Source organism: Hydra viridissima, unplaced genomic scaffold (assembly GCF_058129835.1).
Source record: "Hydra viridissima isolate aposymbiotic clone 2 unplaced genomic scaffold, HvirCarnegie_v1 scaffold_2, whole genome shotgun sequence".
In the NCBI taxonomy this organism is placed as follows: domain Eukaryota; kingdom Metazoa; phylum Cnidaria; class Hydrozoa; order Anthoathecata; family Hydridae; genus Hydra; species Hydra viridissima.
In genome coordinates this window covers 27,271,004-27,287,274 of record NW_028324301.1, presented here as the reverse complement: position 1 = coordinate 27,287,274, position 16,271 = coordinate 27,271,004, and the positions used below count along the sequence as shown (strand labels likewise).

Below are 16,271 nucleotides of genomic sequence, written 5' to 3'. Positions count from 1 at the left end.
AAGGACATTATTTAATTCAACTTAAACATGCCTAGTAGATTATTATGTTGTTGGTTTTTTATGCAGTCTAAACTTTGTTACATCTATATTTTACGATTAACTTATATTTTATCTTGCCTTTTTGAGCTTTGTGTTCTGTGATGTCAAGCTACATAGTCTAAACATAAAAGAGGAAAACTACGCTAAACTTGCTTTGAAAAACTATTCAAAAACTACCTTTAACAAAGTAGCGATGGCTTTTCATGCACTTTTACTCTCTAACATACCTACATTTGCGCAAAGGATTTTATTTAATTCAATTTAAACATGCCTAGTAGATTATTATGTTGTTGGTTTTTTATGCAGCCTAACTTTAGTTTCATCTATATTATGTTTTAGGTTTATCATATATTTTATCTTTTCTTTTTGAGTTTTGAGTTTTGTGATGCCAAGCAACTTAAGCTAAACTTAAAAGTGGAATGCTACGCTAACCTTTCTTTGAAAATCTATTCATAAACTACCCTAGACAAAAGCTAGATTTAAAAGAGGAAAACTACACTATTTTTACTTTGAAAAAACTTTCGAAAACTACCTTAATCGATAGAGATAGCACACGATTTTAAAAAATTGCATATAGTCATCCACTACTTCTGCAGCAAAGTAGCGAGGCTCTTTATGCACTTTTTCTCACTAGTTTGCTTATATTTACGCAAAGGAATTCATTTAATTCAATCCAAACATATATAGAAGATTATTATGTTACGATTTTTTTTTCTTTTATGCAGCCTAACATTTATTTCACCTACATTTTATTTTACGATTAACTTTTATATTACCTTTCCTTTTAGTGTTTTGTGTTTTGTGATGTCAAGCTACATAAGCCAAACTTTAAAGAGGAAAACTACGCTAAGCTTTCTTTGAAAAACTATTCAAAAACTACCTTAAACAAAGTAGCGAGGCTTTTTATGCACTTTTACTCTCTAACATACCTACATTTGTGCATAGGGTTTTATTAGATTCTAGTAGGTTATTACGTTGTTGTTTTTTTATGCAGTCTAACTTTAGCTTCATCTATATTTTATTTTACGTTATCTTATATTTTATTTTGTCTTTTTGAATTTTGTGTTTTGTGATGTCAAGCTAGAGAGATTAAACTTAAAAGAGGAAAGCTACGCTAACCTTTCTTTGAAAAGCTGTTCAAAAACTACCTTAGACATAATCTAGATTTAAAAGAGAAAGACTACGCTATTTTTGCTTTGAAAAATCTTTCGAAAACTACCTTAATCGATAGAGATAGCACAGGATTTTAAAAAGTTGTATCTAGTCATCCACTTCTTTCACAGCAAAGTAGCGAGGCTTTCTATGCGCTTTTACTCTCTAACATACCTATTTTTGCGCAAAGGATTTTATTTAATTCAATTTAAACATGCCTAGTAGATTATTATGTTGTTGGTTTTTTATGCTGCCTAACTTTAGCTACATCTATTTTTCATTTTACGTTTGTCTTATATTTTATTTTATCTTTTTGTGTTCTGTGATGTCAAGCTACATAAGCTAATGTTAAAAGAGGAAAGCTGCGCTAACCTTTCTTTGAAAAACTATTCGAAATCTATTTTTGAGATAATCTAGATTTAAAAGAGGAACACTACGCTAATTTTGCTTTGAAAAAACTCTCGAAAACTACCTTATTCAATAGAGATAGCACACAAATTTAAAAAATTGTATCTACTCATCCACTTCTTCTTTTTATGGATTTTTACTCTCTTATTTACCCAAATTTGCGCAAAGGACTTTACTTAATTCAACTTAAACATGTCTAGTAGATTATTAAGTTGTTTGTTTTTTATGCAGCCTAACTTTAGTTTCATTTATATTTTATTTTACGTTTATCTGATACTTTATCTTGTCTTTTTGTGTGTTGTTTTGTCAAGCTACATAAGCTAAACTTAAAAGTGGAAAAGTACGCTAACCTTTCTTTGAAAATCTATTCAAAAACTGCCTTAGACATAAGCTAGATTTAAAAGAGGAAGACTACGCTATTTATGCTTTTAAAAAACTTTCGAAAAATACCTTAATCCATTGAGGTAGTGCACGAATTTACAAAGTTGTATCTAGTCATCCACTTCTTCTATAGCAAAGTAGCGAGGCTTTTTATGCACTTTTGCGTTCTAATTTATCTCTGTTTACGCATATGGTTTTTGTTTATTTCTATGTAATGATATACAAAAGAGTATTTTGTTAAAGATTATGCTGCAGGAGCTGCGTAAAAAAACTCTGGCGACCTTTCCTTAAGAAAAAAGCAACTGAAAGACATGTGCGCCTTAGAAAATTCAAATCGCGATTCACCAAATTAAAAGACGAAAAGAACGACCTTTAAAAGCTCTCACTAGACATTTGTGTTTATGATAGGCAATGCAGTTTTTGATTTTATGCAGCCTAACATTTGTTTCATCTATATCTTATTTTACGTTTATCTTATACTTTATCTTGCCTTTTTGAGTTTAGTATTTTGTGATGTCATGCTAAATAAACTATACTTTGCTAATTTTTATTTGAAAAAATATTCAAAAACTACCTGAATTATAAGCTAGATCTAAAGGAGGAAAACTACGCTAACTTTTCTTTAAAAAAAATATTTAAAAACTACCTTAAACATAAGCTATATCCAAAAGAGGAAAACTATGCTAACTTTTCTTTAAAAAAATATTTAAAAACTACCTTAAACATAAGCTAGATCTAAAAGAGGAAAACTACGCTAACTTTTCTTTGAAAAAATACTCAAAAACTACCTTAAACATAAGCTAGATCTAAAAGAGGAAAACTACGCTAACTTTTCTTTGAAAAAATACTCAAAAACTACCTTAAACATAAGCTAGATCTAAAAGAGGAAAACTACGCTAACAATTCTTTGAAAAAATATTCGAAAACTACCTTTAAACATGATTTAGATTTAATAGATGAAAACTACGCTAACATTTCTTTGAAAAAACATTCAAAAACTACCTTTAAACATGATTTAAATTTAATAGATGAAAACTACGCTAACATTTCTTTGAAAAAACATTCAAAAACTACCTTTAAACATGATTTAAATTTAAAAAAGGAAAACTACGCTAACATTTCTTTGAAAAAATATTCAAAAAGTACCTTAATCGAAAGAGATAGCACACGAAATTAAAAAGTTGCATTTAGTCATCCGTTTCTTCTTCATCAAAGTAGCGAGGCGTTTATGCACTTTTTATTCTCTAAGTTATCTCTACTTACGCAAATGGCTTTTGTTTATTTCAATGTAAAACTTTTCAAAAGAGTATTTTGTTAAAGATTATGCTGCAGGGGCTGTGTAAGAAAACTCTGGTGACCTTTCTTTAAGAAAAAGCAACTAAAGTAGATGTGCGCCTAAGAAAATCCAAATTGCGATTCACTAAATTAAAAGACATATACAACAAACTTTAAAAGTGAAACTATTTTTACAAGCGTATTTGGTAAAGATGAAATGTTCTTATGACATTTTAACGTTACGAAAGGGATTTTCTTCTGTTCAAATATTTATTACAATTTAAAGTGTTAAATAATGTTACAGAAACGACCTAAAACGCCTGTTGTATTAATTTAAACGAACAAAATAGATAAAAAAAAAGAAAAACTATCATTAAAAAAAAAAAAGTAAAAAAAGAAAAGAAATAGAAGTTGAGGAAAAATAAAAATAAGAACTTCTAACAAAGAGCTCTTCTTTTTATTTTTCAGATTTTAGATGCTTAATTCCTTGAATGAAAAGTTGAACTGATGACTCACTACTAAGGTTGTTCCTAGCCTTCCGTTCTCAAACTAGGCCATTCTGAGAGGCTGTTTGATTAAGTACCGTTGATAGTAGTATCGCACGTAAGAGACTTCTAAAACTCTGATTATTATTAATTCCTGGAATGAAGAGATGACTTCATACTCACTAACGAGGTTGTTCTTAGCCATCCGTTCTTAAACTAAGCAAAACAGTGAAGTTGTTTGATTAAGTATCACAGTTTGCTGATTTGCACATGCACCATTGCCGAAACTGTGATGCTTGGTTCCTTGATTGGATTGAAGAAGCTCATCACCATGCATTTTACAAGCTGTCCGTTGTTATGTTTTGCAATTCAGTGGTTCTGTTTTGCAATTCATTTTCTGTTTGTTTAAGTATCATCGATGGTGGTGTCGTGCATGCAAACTTTCCGAAACTCTGATGCTTGTTTTTCTTGAATGGAGAGATGAGCTTATACTTTAGGTGACTTTTAAAACTGCAGTAATTAGTGCCTCGAATGGAAAAACGAACTCATTCATTACAGACCAAGGTTGTTCCTGGCCATCCGTTAACATATTAGGCAACAGTACAGCGAAGCTGTTTGTTTTACAAGCTTTTGTCGTTTCGAGAAATCACTACATTAAGCATTCGATGGTGATACACGACTGATGGCCAGGTTCTGATTTTCGAATGAAAAGAAGAGTCGCATCCGACCACCGGTCGGCTTTCGACGCAAAACAGCTGTACACACTCGTCCAACGATCCAGTGACTAACTGTTGCAACGAGAAAGTTAGCTTTATTTGTCGTGCAGATTGTCCGCTTTGACGTAAAATGCTAGAAATTTGCTGAACGCTCGGTTTGCGCCGCCCAAGAGTCATTCTGTTTCTGCGTTGCCAGCGTCTGTCGGCTAAATACAACTGTAGACTCCGCGCAAGCTTTTTCACCGCAAAAGTTGTACAGAGCCACACCGAAGGCTAAAATCGACTTTAAGGTCGAAGGTTAAAATCGACCCTAGAGGTTTGAAAACGACGTCACGAAATTTTCAAGACATCATCGAAGAAAATTACGGCGGCCAGATGCAACTCTTAGTACTAACTCTACTAATCTTAGTACGTTAAGCATTCCAGTCGAGAGATCAGACGTTTTTTCGTCACCTAAGAGACCGGCCGATGCGTTTGCGACGCTGCGGAAAGAAAGAAGATGGCAAACCACAGGGTTGTTACCGTAACAAACCTCCGTGAGTACCTCCATCTCGAGTGGCTTTTGAAGAAACGTTCGTTTTAAACTCAAAGGGATGGTTGTTAAAGCTCACAAACGCCTGGTTAACGATTTTCTAACGGCAGACACCGTGTTTACAATGGATACAGACCGATTAACTGAGCCCAAAGCGCAAGATCTATCAGAAAACTCCTCTAGGTCGATGCAACGAGACGACTAGACACGTGCGTCTAAAGGCATTTTACAATTGAAGGACGCCCCTCGTGGGCCCTTTAACCTTAACACTAAACTCCTGCTTGATATCCTCGTCCCCAGGTTTCCAAACCGTAACCCCAACCCCCTCTAATCCTAACCCCCTTACCCTCTAACTCTCCCCCCTCAAAAAAACAAAAAACATAAAAAAGCAAACAAAACGAAAAAAAAACTTGCTTCCCTCCTCACTTTTAGCTCTAGGATGCAACACCTTTTTGCCGCCCTCCGCTAGAAGGGAGTAGGGAGTAACGAAAGCTTGACATCAAAGTAGCGTTTCGTATGAGATTTGTTTGCCAAAATTTGAGCGTTTTTAAAAAAGCCAAGACTTCGTCAGAGGGGTTTCTTCTTTTCTCCTAAAGCTATCGATCGATTAAAAAGCTCAAAGCAAAGAAATTCAAAACAAAATACAAAAACGGGAAGTTTTAGTTTCTGCACCACAAGCCAAGCACTAGTTCAAACTGGAGATAATAAAAGGAAATCGAATGATCTCACTTCTCAAACCACTGAGCTGCCATTGGTCGGCAGTCTCTTGTTTGGAGACCATTGAGCTGCCATTGGTTGGCTGTTTAATCGTTGCGATTGGTCGGCAGTTTTATCGTTGGAGACCATTGAGAGATATAAAAGGAATTTTTTTTTTGAGCACAACATTAAACGTTAAATCGTTAGATGTTGTTATAAAGGCACCATTAGAATGCGATGTCCTCAAATATTTTCCTCGATATTTTAATAAGTAAACAAAAACAAAACTAAGTCTTGCAACTGGCGAAAACTTTCAATAAGCAAACAAAGCAACAACTTTCCTTTCGAGTTTTTTACATTTTAAACAAAAGACAAACAAAGAAAAAAAAAAAACAAACAAAAACAAAAACAAAAACAAAAAAACAAAACAAAAACAAAACAGAAAAGGGAGAATGAGTGAGTCGACTGATTTCGCTCAACTGTCTTAAACGAGAAGTCATAAACGTTTGCTTGTGCCAGCAAGTTGCAAATTAAGTTGTAAATGAACTGCACCGCAAAAGCTTAACCACAGTTTATTAAGCATATTAAGCCTTTGCTGACATGTTAAGACATTTTAAGCCTTTGCTATTATCATGAGGCTTTTGCTCCACGAGCCAAAAAAGTACGCTAGAGTTGACAAACTGCATCGCGGTCGAAAAGTGTAATTACGCCAACACTTTTATCCGTTTTAAGCATTTCGTTTTCGCACGAACAACAATTAAAGCAGCTCGTTGAGCTTAACGACGTTCGTATTTTTTTTCGAAGCCAAAACTTCGGCTATAAGTAGAATGAAGAGGCACTTCGAAAAACAACAAAGCTGTTCGCAGTCGATAGCAACGAGCGACAACATCTCTGCGAGTCTGGCATCAAGGTAAACAGTTTTTTTTTACATTTTCATTTGTAAGTGCCACTTTTGTGTACATTATGTATTCAAAAATTTCTTGCTGACGCTAGATTTTTCGTTTTCAATGAACAACAGTTGCAACCTCTAGTCGTTTGCTAAAACAGCTTGCTAGGACAACCAAATCAATCATATGTTGTGAAAATTTCTTTTTGTTCAACTGACTAAGGAAGATCGAGCGAACGCTTTTTTTTTTATAACTTGTTTGTATCATATTGCTATTAAGAAAACAGCGTTGTGTATACTAAACGTGACATAATTGGCAATTATCCGTAACTAAAAATAAGATAGAAATTACAAACTTGATACCATATTTTAATTACTCTAACAAAACTAGACGTCATCGCGTGAGAAAATAAATGTTCATAACACATAACCTATTTTTTTGTTTTTTTTTTCTTCTCTTTTTTCCTTTTAATCTCTTTTCTTTCGTCCAAAAAGCGTTTTGATTTTTGCCTCGCCACAAGCGATGAAATCGATAAAAAAACCTGCTCGGACATTCTCAATTCTCAACAACAAAAGCAATCAAAGTTCTAGCTCTCGAGCACGTGCGCCGACAGGTTGATGAAACCGTTCAAATATGCTCGATCGCTAGAATTTAAAGAAAGAAACAAGCCAGAAACAAACCAAAATAAAAAAAACAAAAACAAAAATGGACATCTTTAGAACGCTTAAATTTTATAAAATATTTTCCTCTGCGTTTTTAACCAGCTAAACTGTCGTAAAGTTTTTTCGGTGCAGTTCATTTAAAAAACTTAGTTTTCAACTTTTAAACGTTTTAGACTTCTCGTTTAAGGCAGTCGAAAGAAATGAGTCGACTCAATCTCTCTCTCCCTATTCGGTTTTGTTTTTGTTTATTTGTTTTTGTTTTTTCTTCGTTTGCCTTCGTTTGCCTTTGTTTGCTTTTGGAAAAGTTGTCGCCATGCGAGACTTAGTTTTTTTTTTTTTTTGCTCAAATTGAGCACAAGTGAGTTTCTAGTCTTGAAAGTGTGCAAAGTGTGGGCCAATCTGGTGGCTGGAGTGATGACACGTGAATGCTGGAAATTCCAGACTTTGAGCGGATTCAGCGTACATAGAAAGAAAATGTAGCATTCACGTGGGTCTCTCCTAAGCGTGCCATTGGTCGGTCTGCTGTCCTTAAGTACCCCCCTCCCCCCCCTCAACGTCACGTTTGCTCAACTTTCTCGGTCTTTGGCGCCCAGAGAAAGCTTGAGGAAGGATAAAAAATGGCGAGGTTTCGGTACTGCGTTTTCTGTTTTTCTTATTTGTTTTTGTTTGTTTGCTTGTTTGTTTGTTTGTTTGTTTGTTAATTTTTTTAATTTTTTTTTTTTTGTTTGTTTGTTTCGTTCGTTTGTTTGTTTGTTTGTTTCGTTTGCTTCGTTTGTTTTGTGATGTTTTGTTTTCCCTTCTTGATGGCACAAAACAGAAGCAAACAAGACTTTCGGTTATATTCGGTTATATTCGGTTCAATAAAAGTTTGTTGGTTTCTGCACAACAACAACAACAACCACAACAACAAAAGTCCCTCTGTCCCTCAAAAGCAGTTTCTCCTCTGTCCTAAAGAAGAGCCTCTTTGTAATCGATCTTGTCTGAATGCAGCTCTCCTTTTGCCTACAGGTTTTTATTCCAACCCTTTTGTTGTTGTTAGTGCCATGTTGTTGTTATTGTTATACTCTGTAAAAGCAGTTGTTGCTGTTGTACTTGTTTGTTGTTTCTAAAGACACTGTTGTTGCTGCTGTTAGCGCTGTTAGTAATCACCCACTTGGCTTGTATTTTTGTTTCTTGTTTTTGTTTTTTGTTTTATTTATAAACACTCTCTGAGTAAGTGATGCTGTTGCTGTTGTTGTTGTTACAGTTGCAATGAGTGTTTGTTAATGTTCCCCCACTTGGCTTGTACTTTTGTTTTCTGTTTTGTTTTGTTTTTTTTTTGTTTTTGTTTTTTTTTTCTCAACACTCTCTGAGTAAGTGATGCTGTTGCTGTAGTCGTTGTTATAGTTGCAATGAGTGTTTGTTAATGTTCACCAACTTGGCTTGTTTATAATCTATTTTATTTTATCAACACTCTCTGAGTCAGTGATGGTGTTGCTGTTGCTGTTGTCGTTATTATGCTTGCAATGGGAGTTGTTACTGTTCACCCACTTTGCTTGTTTTGTTTTTATTTCTTTATTTTATCAACACCCTTTGAGCCAGTGATGCTGTTGCTGTTGTTGTTGTTATAGTTGCAATGAGTGTTGTTAATGTTCACCCACTTTGCTTGTGTTTTTGTTTTTGTTTATCAACACCCTTTGTGTCAGTGATGCTGTTGCTGTTGTTCTTATTACAGTTGCAATGAGTGTTTGTTAATGTTCACCAACTTGGCTTGTTTATAATCTATTTTGTTTTATCAACACTCTCTGAGTCAGTGATGCTGATGCTGTTGTTGTTATTGTGCTTGCAATAAGTGTTGCTAATGTTCACCCACTTTGCTTGTTTTGTTTGTGCTTTTGTTTTTGTTTATCAACACCCTTTGAGTCACTGATGCTGTTGCTGTTGGTGTTATTATAGTTGCAATGAGTGTTAATGTTCACCCACTTTGCTTGCTTTGTTTGTTTGTTGCTTTTTTTTTTTATCAACACCCTGCGAGTTAGTGATGCTGTTGCTGCTTTTGTCATTTTACTTGTATTTATAGTTGTTACTGTTCAGCCACTTTGCTTGTTTTTTAATCTGTTTTATTTTATCACCACTCTCTGAGTCAGTGATGATGTTGCTGATGCTGTTGTTGTTATTTTACTTGCAATGATAGCTGTTACTGTTCAGCCACTTTGCTTGTTTTGTTTGTTTGTTTGTTTGTTTTTTTTATCAATATCCTCTGAGTAAGTGATGCTGTTGCTGTTGTTGTTGTTATAGTTGCAATGAGTGTTTGTTAATGTTCCCCCCCTTGGCTTGTACTTCTGTTTTCTGTTTTGTTTTGTTTTTGTTTTTTTTGTTGTTTTTTTTCTCAACACTCTCTGAGTAAGTGATGCTGTTGCTGTAGTCGTTGTTATAGTTGCAATGAGTGTTTGTTAATGTTCACAAACTTGGCATGTTTATAATCTATTTTATTTTATCAACACTCTCTGAGTCAGTGATGCTGATGCTGTTGTTGTTATTATGCTTGCAATAAGTGTTGTTAATGTTCACCCACTCTGCTTGTTTTGTTTGTGCCTTTGTTTTTGTTTATCAACACCCTTTGAGTCACTGATGCTGTTGCTGTTGGTGTTATTATAGTTGCAATGAGTGTTAATGTTCACCCACTTTGCTTGCTTTATTTGTTTGTTGCTTTTTTTTTTATCAACACCCTGCGAGTTAGTGATGCTGTTGCTGCTTTTGTCATTTTACTTGTATTTATAGTTGTTACTGTTTAGCCACTTTGCTTGTTTTTTAATCTGTTTTATTTTATCACCACTCTCTGAGTCAGTGATGATGTTGCTGATGCTGTTGTTGTTATTTTACTTGCAATGATAGCTGTTACTGTTCAGCCACTTTGCTTGTTTTTTTTTTGTTTTTGTTTTGTTTGTTTGTTTGTTTGTTTTTTTATATATCCTCTGAGTTAGTGATGCTGTTGTTGTTATTATGCTTTCAATGAGAGCTGTTACTGTTCACCCACTTTGTTTGTTTATAATCTGTTTTATTTTATCAACACTCTCTGAGTCAGTGATGCTGATGCTGATGCTGTTGTTGTTATTATGCTTGCAGTGAGAGTTGTTACTGTTCACCCACTTTGCTTGCTTATTGTCTATTTTATTTTGTCAACACTCTCTGAGTCAGTGATGCTGATGCTGATGCTGTTGTTGTTATTATGCTTGCAATGAGAGTTGTTACTGTTCACCCAATTTGCTTGTTTTGTTTTTTTATTTGTTTTTTTGTTTGTTTTTGTTTTGCTTGTTTTTTTTTATCAATACCCTCTGAGTCAGTGATGCTGTTGCTGTTGTTGTTGTTGTTGTTATAGTTGCAATGAGTGTTTGTTAATGTTCCCCCACTTGGCTTGTACTTTTGTTTTCTTTTTTGTTATGTCAACACTCTCTGAGTCAGTGATGCTGATGCTGTTGTTATTATGCTTGCAATGAGAGTTGTTACTGTTGTAGTTATGTCTGTCATTTGTCCTTGTTAGCAAGTTCTATTTGCCCTCTCTTGCCTTTTTTCAACACAGTTTCTTTCTTTGAGTCATATGGTTGCGAGATCCTCTCAAACTCCATCTCTTTATTTATTTGTTTCTTTTTTTTTTTTTTTTTTCTCATTCTCCTTCTCATAATAGCAATCACTGCTGCCACCATGCATGTAATGCTAGTTGCTCTCATTCTTTTTCATTTGCTAGTGGAAACTTTGTTTCTTCTTGTTGCTCTCTTTTCTTTCTTTTTTCTCTTTTGCAGAGGATTCGAAAAAACACAGCTCTTCCCTGCAGTTGTAAACATTCCAGGATTCCAGGATGCAGGCAGAAGAAAAACACTCTCACTAACTGTCTTCTTTTTTTTAGCATAAACCGTTGCAAACAAACACCTGAACATGTCTTCTTCACAAGAAAACAACACTGTTGTTGCCCCTTCTCCGAACTCTAAAGCGAAAAAAAAGAAAAGAAGGCAGTCACAAGAACAGAGAGACTTAAAGCTCAAAAACAAAGTCAGGGCCGCATTAGTTGCAGCGTGTGGCTCCGTAAACAGGGTTGTACCTTTCTATGGTACCAAGAAGAGGTACGCTGTTAGCTGTCCGATGCCTTTGTGCAAACATTCCTCCACAAGCATTAAAAGACACTTGACTAAAAAAGATCATTCTTGGACTTTGGATGAAGCTTCCATCTTTTACTCTGCAATGGTCAGGAAGTTTCAGCATGCTCGTCTCGAACGCAAGTCCGGCTGTCCAAAACCTTACCCCTGTTTGCAATGTTGGAAGTATTACGACCGACTGGACATACACTTGAAAGAGACTCATTTCTACGATTCCAAGACGATCAAACAAAAGATTGCAGAGGCAAAGCGATACGACAACGACAAGCTCTATGTCCCTCAATTTATTCGACCTGCCTTCTTTGGTATTAAGCCAGTAGCTGAACAAGCGTCTGCATCAGGCTCTGCATCCTCTGCTCCTGGGCCTTCCTCCTCTTTTTCTTCTCCGGTTCTTTCCTCTGATCCTCTTTTAAGCTTGCCCTCATCAGTTGCTGGTTCGTCCGAGGCTCCTTCTGCAAACCACTGCACCTCTGTAGAAAACAAAGAGCTGAACACCGAATCCGTCCTAGACTCTGATTTTAATTCCTTAAAGCACTTGGTTTCCAACTCCTCCGTCTTGACAGAAGATAAGAGACTCTTGTTTCAGCTGGACAAAGATGCTTTTCACTTTTATTACCAGTCAGCAGATGAGCTCTTCAGAGATTTTGAAAAGTGGCTTGTGGTAGCCAACAACAACACTTTGTCACAAGCAAAGATCTACAAAAATGCAGTTGTTGAAATATTGACATGTTGTGACAGCACGCTGACGCTGCACCCGAACGCTCTCACCAATTCCAACGTTTTGGAGGATAGATACTTTTCCATGCACTTTAAAAACATTCAGCTCAATTCCAAGCTGAGTGAACTTGACCAAACAAAAGCCATGTCTTGTCACACGTTGTACAACCGCCTTGTCTACCTTTGTCTCCTGTTTCGTTTCAGTGAAGCCAGGAATGTCTATTTCGGACTTTCTCATGAGGCCATCCGACGTTTGCGCTGCAAGGTGGAGGAGTTACAAAAAGTGCTGAGGCCCTTTCGTTCTTTGAGGAGGAGCCTTGTGAAAAGCAAAAAATGCATCAACATCATCAATGTCAGTTTGCTGAACGAATATGGCAAGTCTGCATACGTAAGACAGTTAGTGGAATCGATTAGAAAGCCGTCTCTTACACCGACTAGAGACAATGCTGTGTCTCTACGAAACCATCTTCTGCTCTCTGTCACTGTAATTAACAGTTTAAGAAAATCTAACATTGCTCTTTTAAACATTAGAGACTACATGGCTGCTGAGAAGAGTGAGTGTGGATATTGCATTGTGCAAGAGCGCTACAAAACAGCATACAAGTACGGAGCCAAAAACATTCTAGTGCCGAACGACTTGAAAGTGTTGATCGATATTTATTTGCTGAGATACAGAGACCTTCTTGTCAACGACTCTCACTACATGGCTGCAGACACCAAGACTGTTTTGGAGTTGAGCGACTGCTACAGGCCCCTTTTTCCATCGATGAGACCCAACAAAGACGAATGTGTGACACTCGGTGCAACTAGAGTGCCTGTTTACCAGATGGGTTCCTCTGCTATCTCCTCTTGCCTGACGTCCTGCTTCAGAAAAAGCCAAGTAAACATTCCCATGAAGCGTCTTACTCCCACTTGCATTCGCGGTTCGATAGCCACTTACTTTGCCAACAACAGCAAAGAAGATCGCGAGCGGTTTGCTACACTCTACATGAAGCACAGCAGGAACACAATGGATAGCTTTTATGTGTCCCAGTGGAACGCTGCAGAGGAGTTGCGCTTTGCCCTGGGCATCGGACAGTCCTTCGGAGTCATAGAGTCTTTGACTGTTGAAAAGTCTGAGAGACCACCAAAGAAGGAGAAGGATGTGATGGACTGGCTCCAAACTAATGCAGAGGAGTACGGTTTTCATGAGGTTGAGGACATCTTTGAGGAAGATTTAGACTCCGGTTCTGACTCTGAAGAATGTGCTGCTACTTTCAGCTGTACCACAGTGGTTCCGTTTTCTCCAGCTGTAGAAAACAATGTTCCTTTAGAGGATAGCAACGACCATGCCGTAGATTTCTTGTGTGAACCTACCTCAACTCCTGTTTCGTCTGTTCCATCTGAACAAACAATCGCTGGTCCAGTTCTTGAACTATCCCCTGCTCTTGCACAACTAGTTCCTAACGAACAAGCTGTTTGTATGGATGTAGATCAGACTCTAGCTGTTCCTGTTGGCACAGCTTGTTCTCCTCTTGCATTAACATTATTTCCTGATGAACCGGATTTTATTGAACACCATGCAAAACTTTCTCCAGTTTACTTTAATGAGCAAGTGGTTGCCAAACCTGTTTCTGCTTCTCCTTCTCAGCAAGTCGCTTTCTGTCCTTCAAAAGAGGTCTTTTCTGTTCCTCTGACTCCTAGCCTTGTTGCTTTTCAGCAAACATTGGCCAAACCCAGTTTGTTTCTTTCATCTGATCCAGTTTCAGCTGTTCCTGTCCAACAGGCTGGTACTGTTCTTGCAAAGCAGCTCTCACCTTATGCTGTTCAATCTGTTGGTAGCCTATTTAGCCAAAGTCTTGCCTCTACATCCAGAGGTAAATTCTTTTTGATTTTTGATTTTTGATTTTTATGCAAATCTCAACACGCTTTCAAAAAATGAAAATGCCCAAATCAACTCCTTGCCCTATTGTTATTGTTAGAGCTGTAAAAAAAACAAAACAAAACAAAAAAACAACACAGAAGTGTGTATGTATTTGTTGCAGGACTAATTCTGTGATTGCTTAAATGTTTATACAAGTGAATGATACTAAAACTGATTATGTTTTAGAAGTAAAAGATCCAAGAAGAAAAAAAATCAAGTTGGAAATGCCATCTTTCACTCAAGAACTCATCGGTAATGTAAAACCTAATTTATACAAAGATATATAAACACAAACCTCTTCTTGCACAATTTCAGATGGTTAACTGTTAACAAAAACTAGCCATCATTGCTAAGTGCACTTTTAGAAAGTTGTGTCTACCCGATTTCTAATGATGAAGTTAGAAACATCACCGTTAGAAATCATGCACAGCTTGTTATCATCTCTAACACTTAGAAACTGTTGATGGTTTTTATGAATTAGAAAAATGAACATGGTTTTATTTTATTTCAGGATCAACTCAGCCAAGAACAAAGGAAAACAAAGCAGAAGTTAGCCAATGCCATTTAGGTAATCTTTCAAAAACCAGTTATTGCTATCAGTGCAAACAATAAGGTCAACAAAAAAAAAATAAATAAAAAAACAGAATAAATCTTGTCTTACTTCAGAACCAAATGAATATTTGATTTAATCACTTTGTGTTATGACTTGAGTTTGTAAAATTTTAGATGAAATAGTTGAAGAGCTGAATGCTTGCCCTGGCCACAACGAATGGTTCAACACCAGAAGTTTTCCACGATGTGCAGCTTTGGTGTTGGCATACATCTTGCAAGACGTGTTTACAGATGTAAGCTCAAGTTGCTCGTACAAAGATTACCTTGGCATCTTGGCAAATCATAGCAGTGACAAGCTCATTCATGTCTTGCAAAAGTACTCCTACCAAAGCCATATTAAAGACAAAATTAAAAACATGAAGCTAAAAATTCAAAAAGAGGGTAGTTTAGAAAAGTTTGTTCAATATGGCAATATCGTGAAACCATTTATGTAGTTTAGATAAGTTTGTTCAGTTTGGCAATAAAGATGGGCCTTTTGTGTAGTTTGTTTTATCTATGCTTTTGCAAATATTTTTATCTGTTTCGCTAAAGACATAATAAACAAGAAGTTCTGTTAAACTGTTCTCACATTTCTTATTTAAAGATAGTTCAAACTTTTTTTTATCTTTAAAAAAAAAAAAAAGAAGTCGTTTTGTTATTCTGTGAAAACTTTTAATAGAGTTGCATTTAGAATTACTTCTGATGTTTTTAAGAGTTTGTTAAAAAGCAAAATAATATTTCCTGTGATGTTAAACTGCATAAGTGAAATTTAAAAAAGGAAAACTGCTCCAACCATTTTTCGGAAAAAGAAATCAAAAAGTTCCTTATTTTAAAAGATCTAGACATCCATTTCTTCTTCAGCAAAATAGCGAGGCTTTTTTATGAACTCTTACTCTCTATTTTTTCATATCTTTACACAAAGGATTTTGTTTAGATCAATGTAAACATACATAGAAGTATATTATGTTTTTTTTTTTTTTTTTGTTTTTATGCAGTCTAACTTTTGTTTCACTTCTATTTTATTTTACGTTTATCTTGTATTTTATCATGCCTTATTGGTTTTTGCGTTTTGTGATGTCAAGCTGCGTAAGCTAAACTTAAAAGGGGAAAACTACGCTAACTTTTCTTTGAAAAAATATTCAAGAAGTACCTTAAACGAAAGAGAAAGCACACGAATCTTGCCATCCAATTCTTCTTCTGCAAAGTAGCGAGGCTTTTTATGTACTTTTGCTCTCTAATTTATCTCTATTTACGCAAAGGGTTTTATTTCAATGTAAACACGTATAAAAGAATACTTTGTTAAAAATAATGTTAAAGGAGTTGCGTAAAAAAAAACGTCTGAATAAAGTTTCTTTACAAAAAAAACAACTAAGAAACAAGCGCGCCTAAGAAAAACCAGATCGCGATTCACTAAGTCAAAAAACGAAAGAAACAAAGTTTAAAAGGTCTTTCTAGACAACAAATTCTATTTTTGGCAATGCAGTTTTTGTATTTATGCAACCTAACTTTTGTTTGACTTCTATTTTATTTTACGTTTACCTTGTATTTTATCTTGCCTTTTTGTGTTTTGTGATGTCAAGCTACATAATCTAAACTTAAAAGAAGGAAACTAGGCTAACTTTTCTAGTAGAATATTATGTTGTTGGTTTTGTATGCAGCCTAACTTTAGTTTCATCTATATTTTATTTTGCGTTTAT

At 35.5% G+C, this 16,271-nt stretch overlaps 1 protein-coding gene and 1 long non-coding RNA gene across 3 annotated transcripts; one reads left to right on the top strand and one right to left on the bottom strand.

The window, feature by feature from the left end:
* The first annotated feature begins 7,810 nt into the window (after positions 1 to 7,810).
* Positions 7,811 to 15,077, top strand: LOC149892697 (uncharacterized). 2 transcript variants are annotated; one of them, XM_090080108.1, is made up of 5 exons: positions 7,811 to 7,864; positions 11,117 to 13,936; positions 14,170 to 14,235; positions 14,495 to 14,551; positions 14,710 to 15,077. In XM_090080108.1, exons 2-5 carry the CDS (start codon positions 11,146 to 11,148, stop codon positions 15,027 to 15,029), a joined length of 3,234 nt encoding a protein of 1,077 aa, XP_089936234.1. In that variant the 5' UTR covers positions 7,811 to 7,864; positions 11,117 to 11,145; the 3' UTR covers positions 15,030 to 15,077. The 2 variants fall into 2 exon arrangements, with proteins under 2 accessions (XP_089936234.1, XP_089936233.1); XM_090080107.1 differs by having other exon boundaries at positions 7,831 to 13,936.
* LOC149892696 (uncharacterized) lies at positions 11,756 to 15,821 on the bottom strand. Its single transcript, XR_016450172.1, has 2 exons — positions 15,725 to 15,821; positions 11,756 to 14,917 (listed from the first exon to the last, which is right to left on the bottom strand). It is a non-coding gene; the product is annotated as an uncharacterized LOC149892696 (long non-coding RNA).
* Positions 15,822 to 16,271: the final 450 nt, after the last annotated feature.

Coding starts and splice junctions, on each gene's coding strand:
- LOC149892697 (XM_090080108.1), top strand. CDS start 11,146: ATGTCTTCTTCACAAGAAAACAACACTGTTGTTGCCCCTTCTCCGAAC. Junction 13,937..14,169: donor TCTTGCCTCTACATCCAGAG/GTAAATTCTTTT, acceptor ATTATGTTTTAG/AAGTAAAAGATCCAAGAAGA. Junction 14,236..14,494: donor TTTCACTCAAGAACTCATCG/GTAATGTAAAAC, acceptor ATTTTATTTCAG/GATCAACTCAGCCAAGAACA.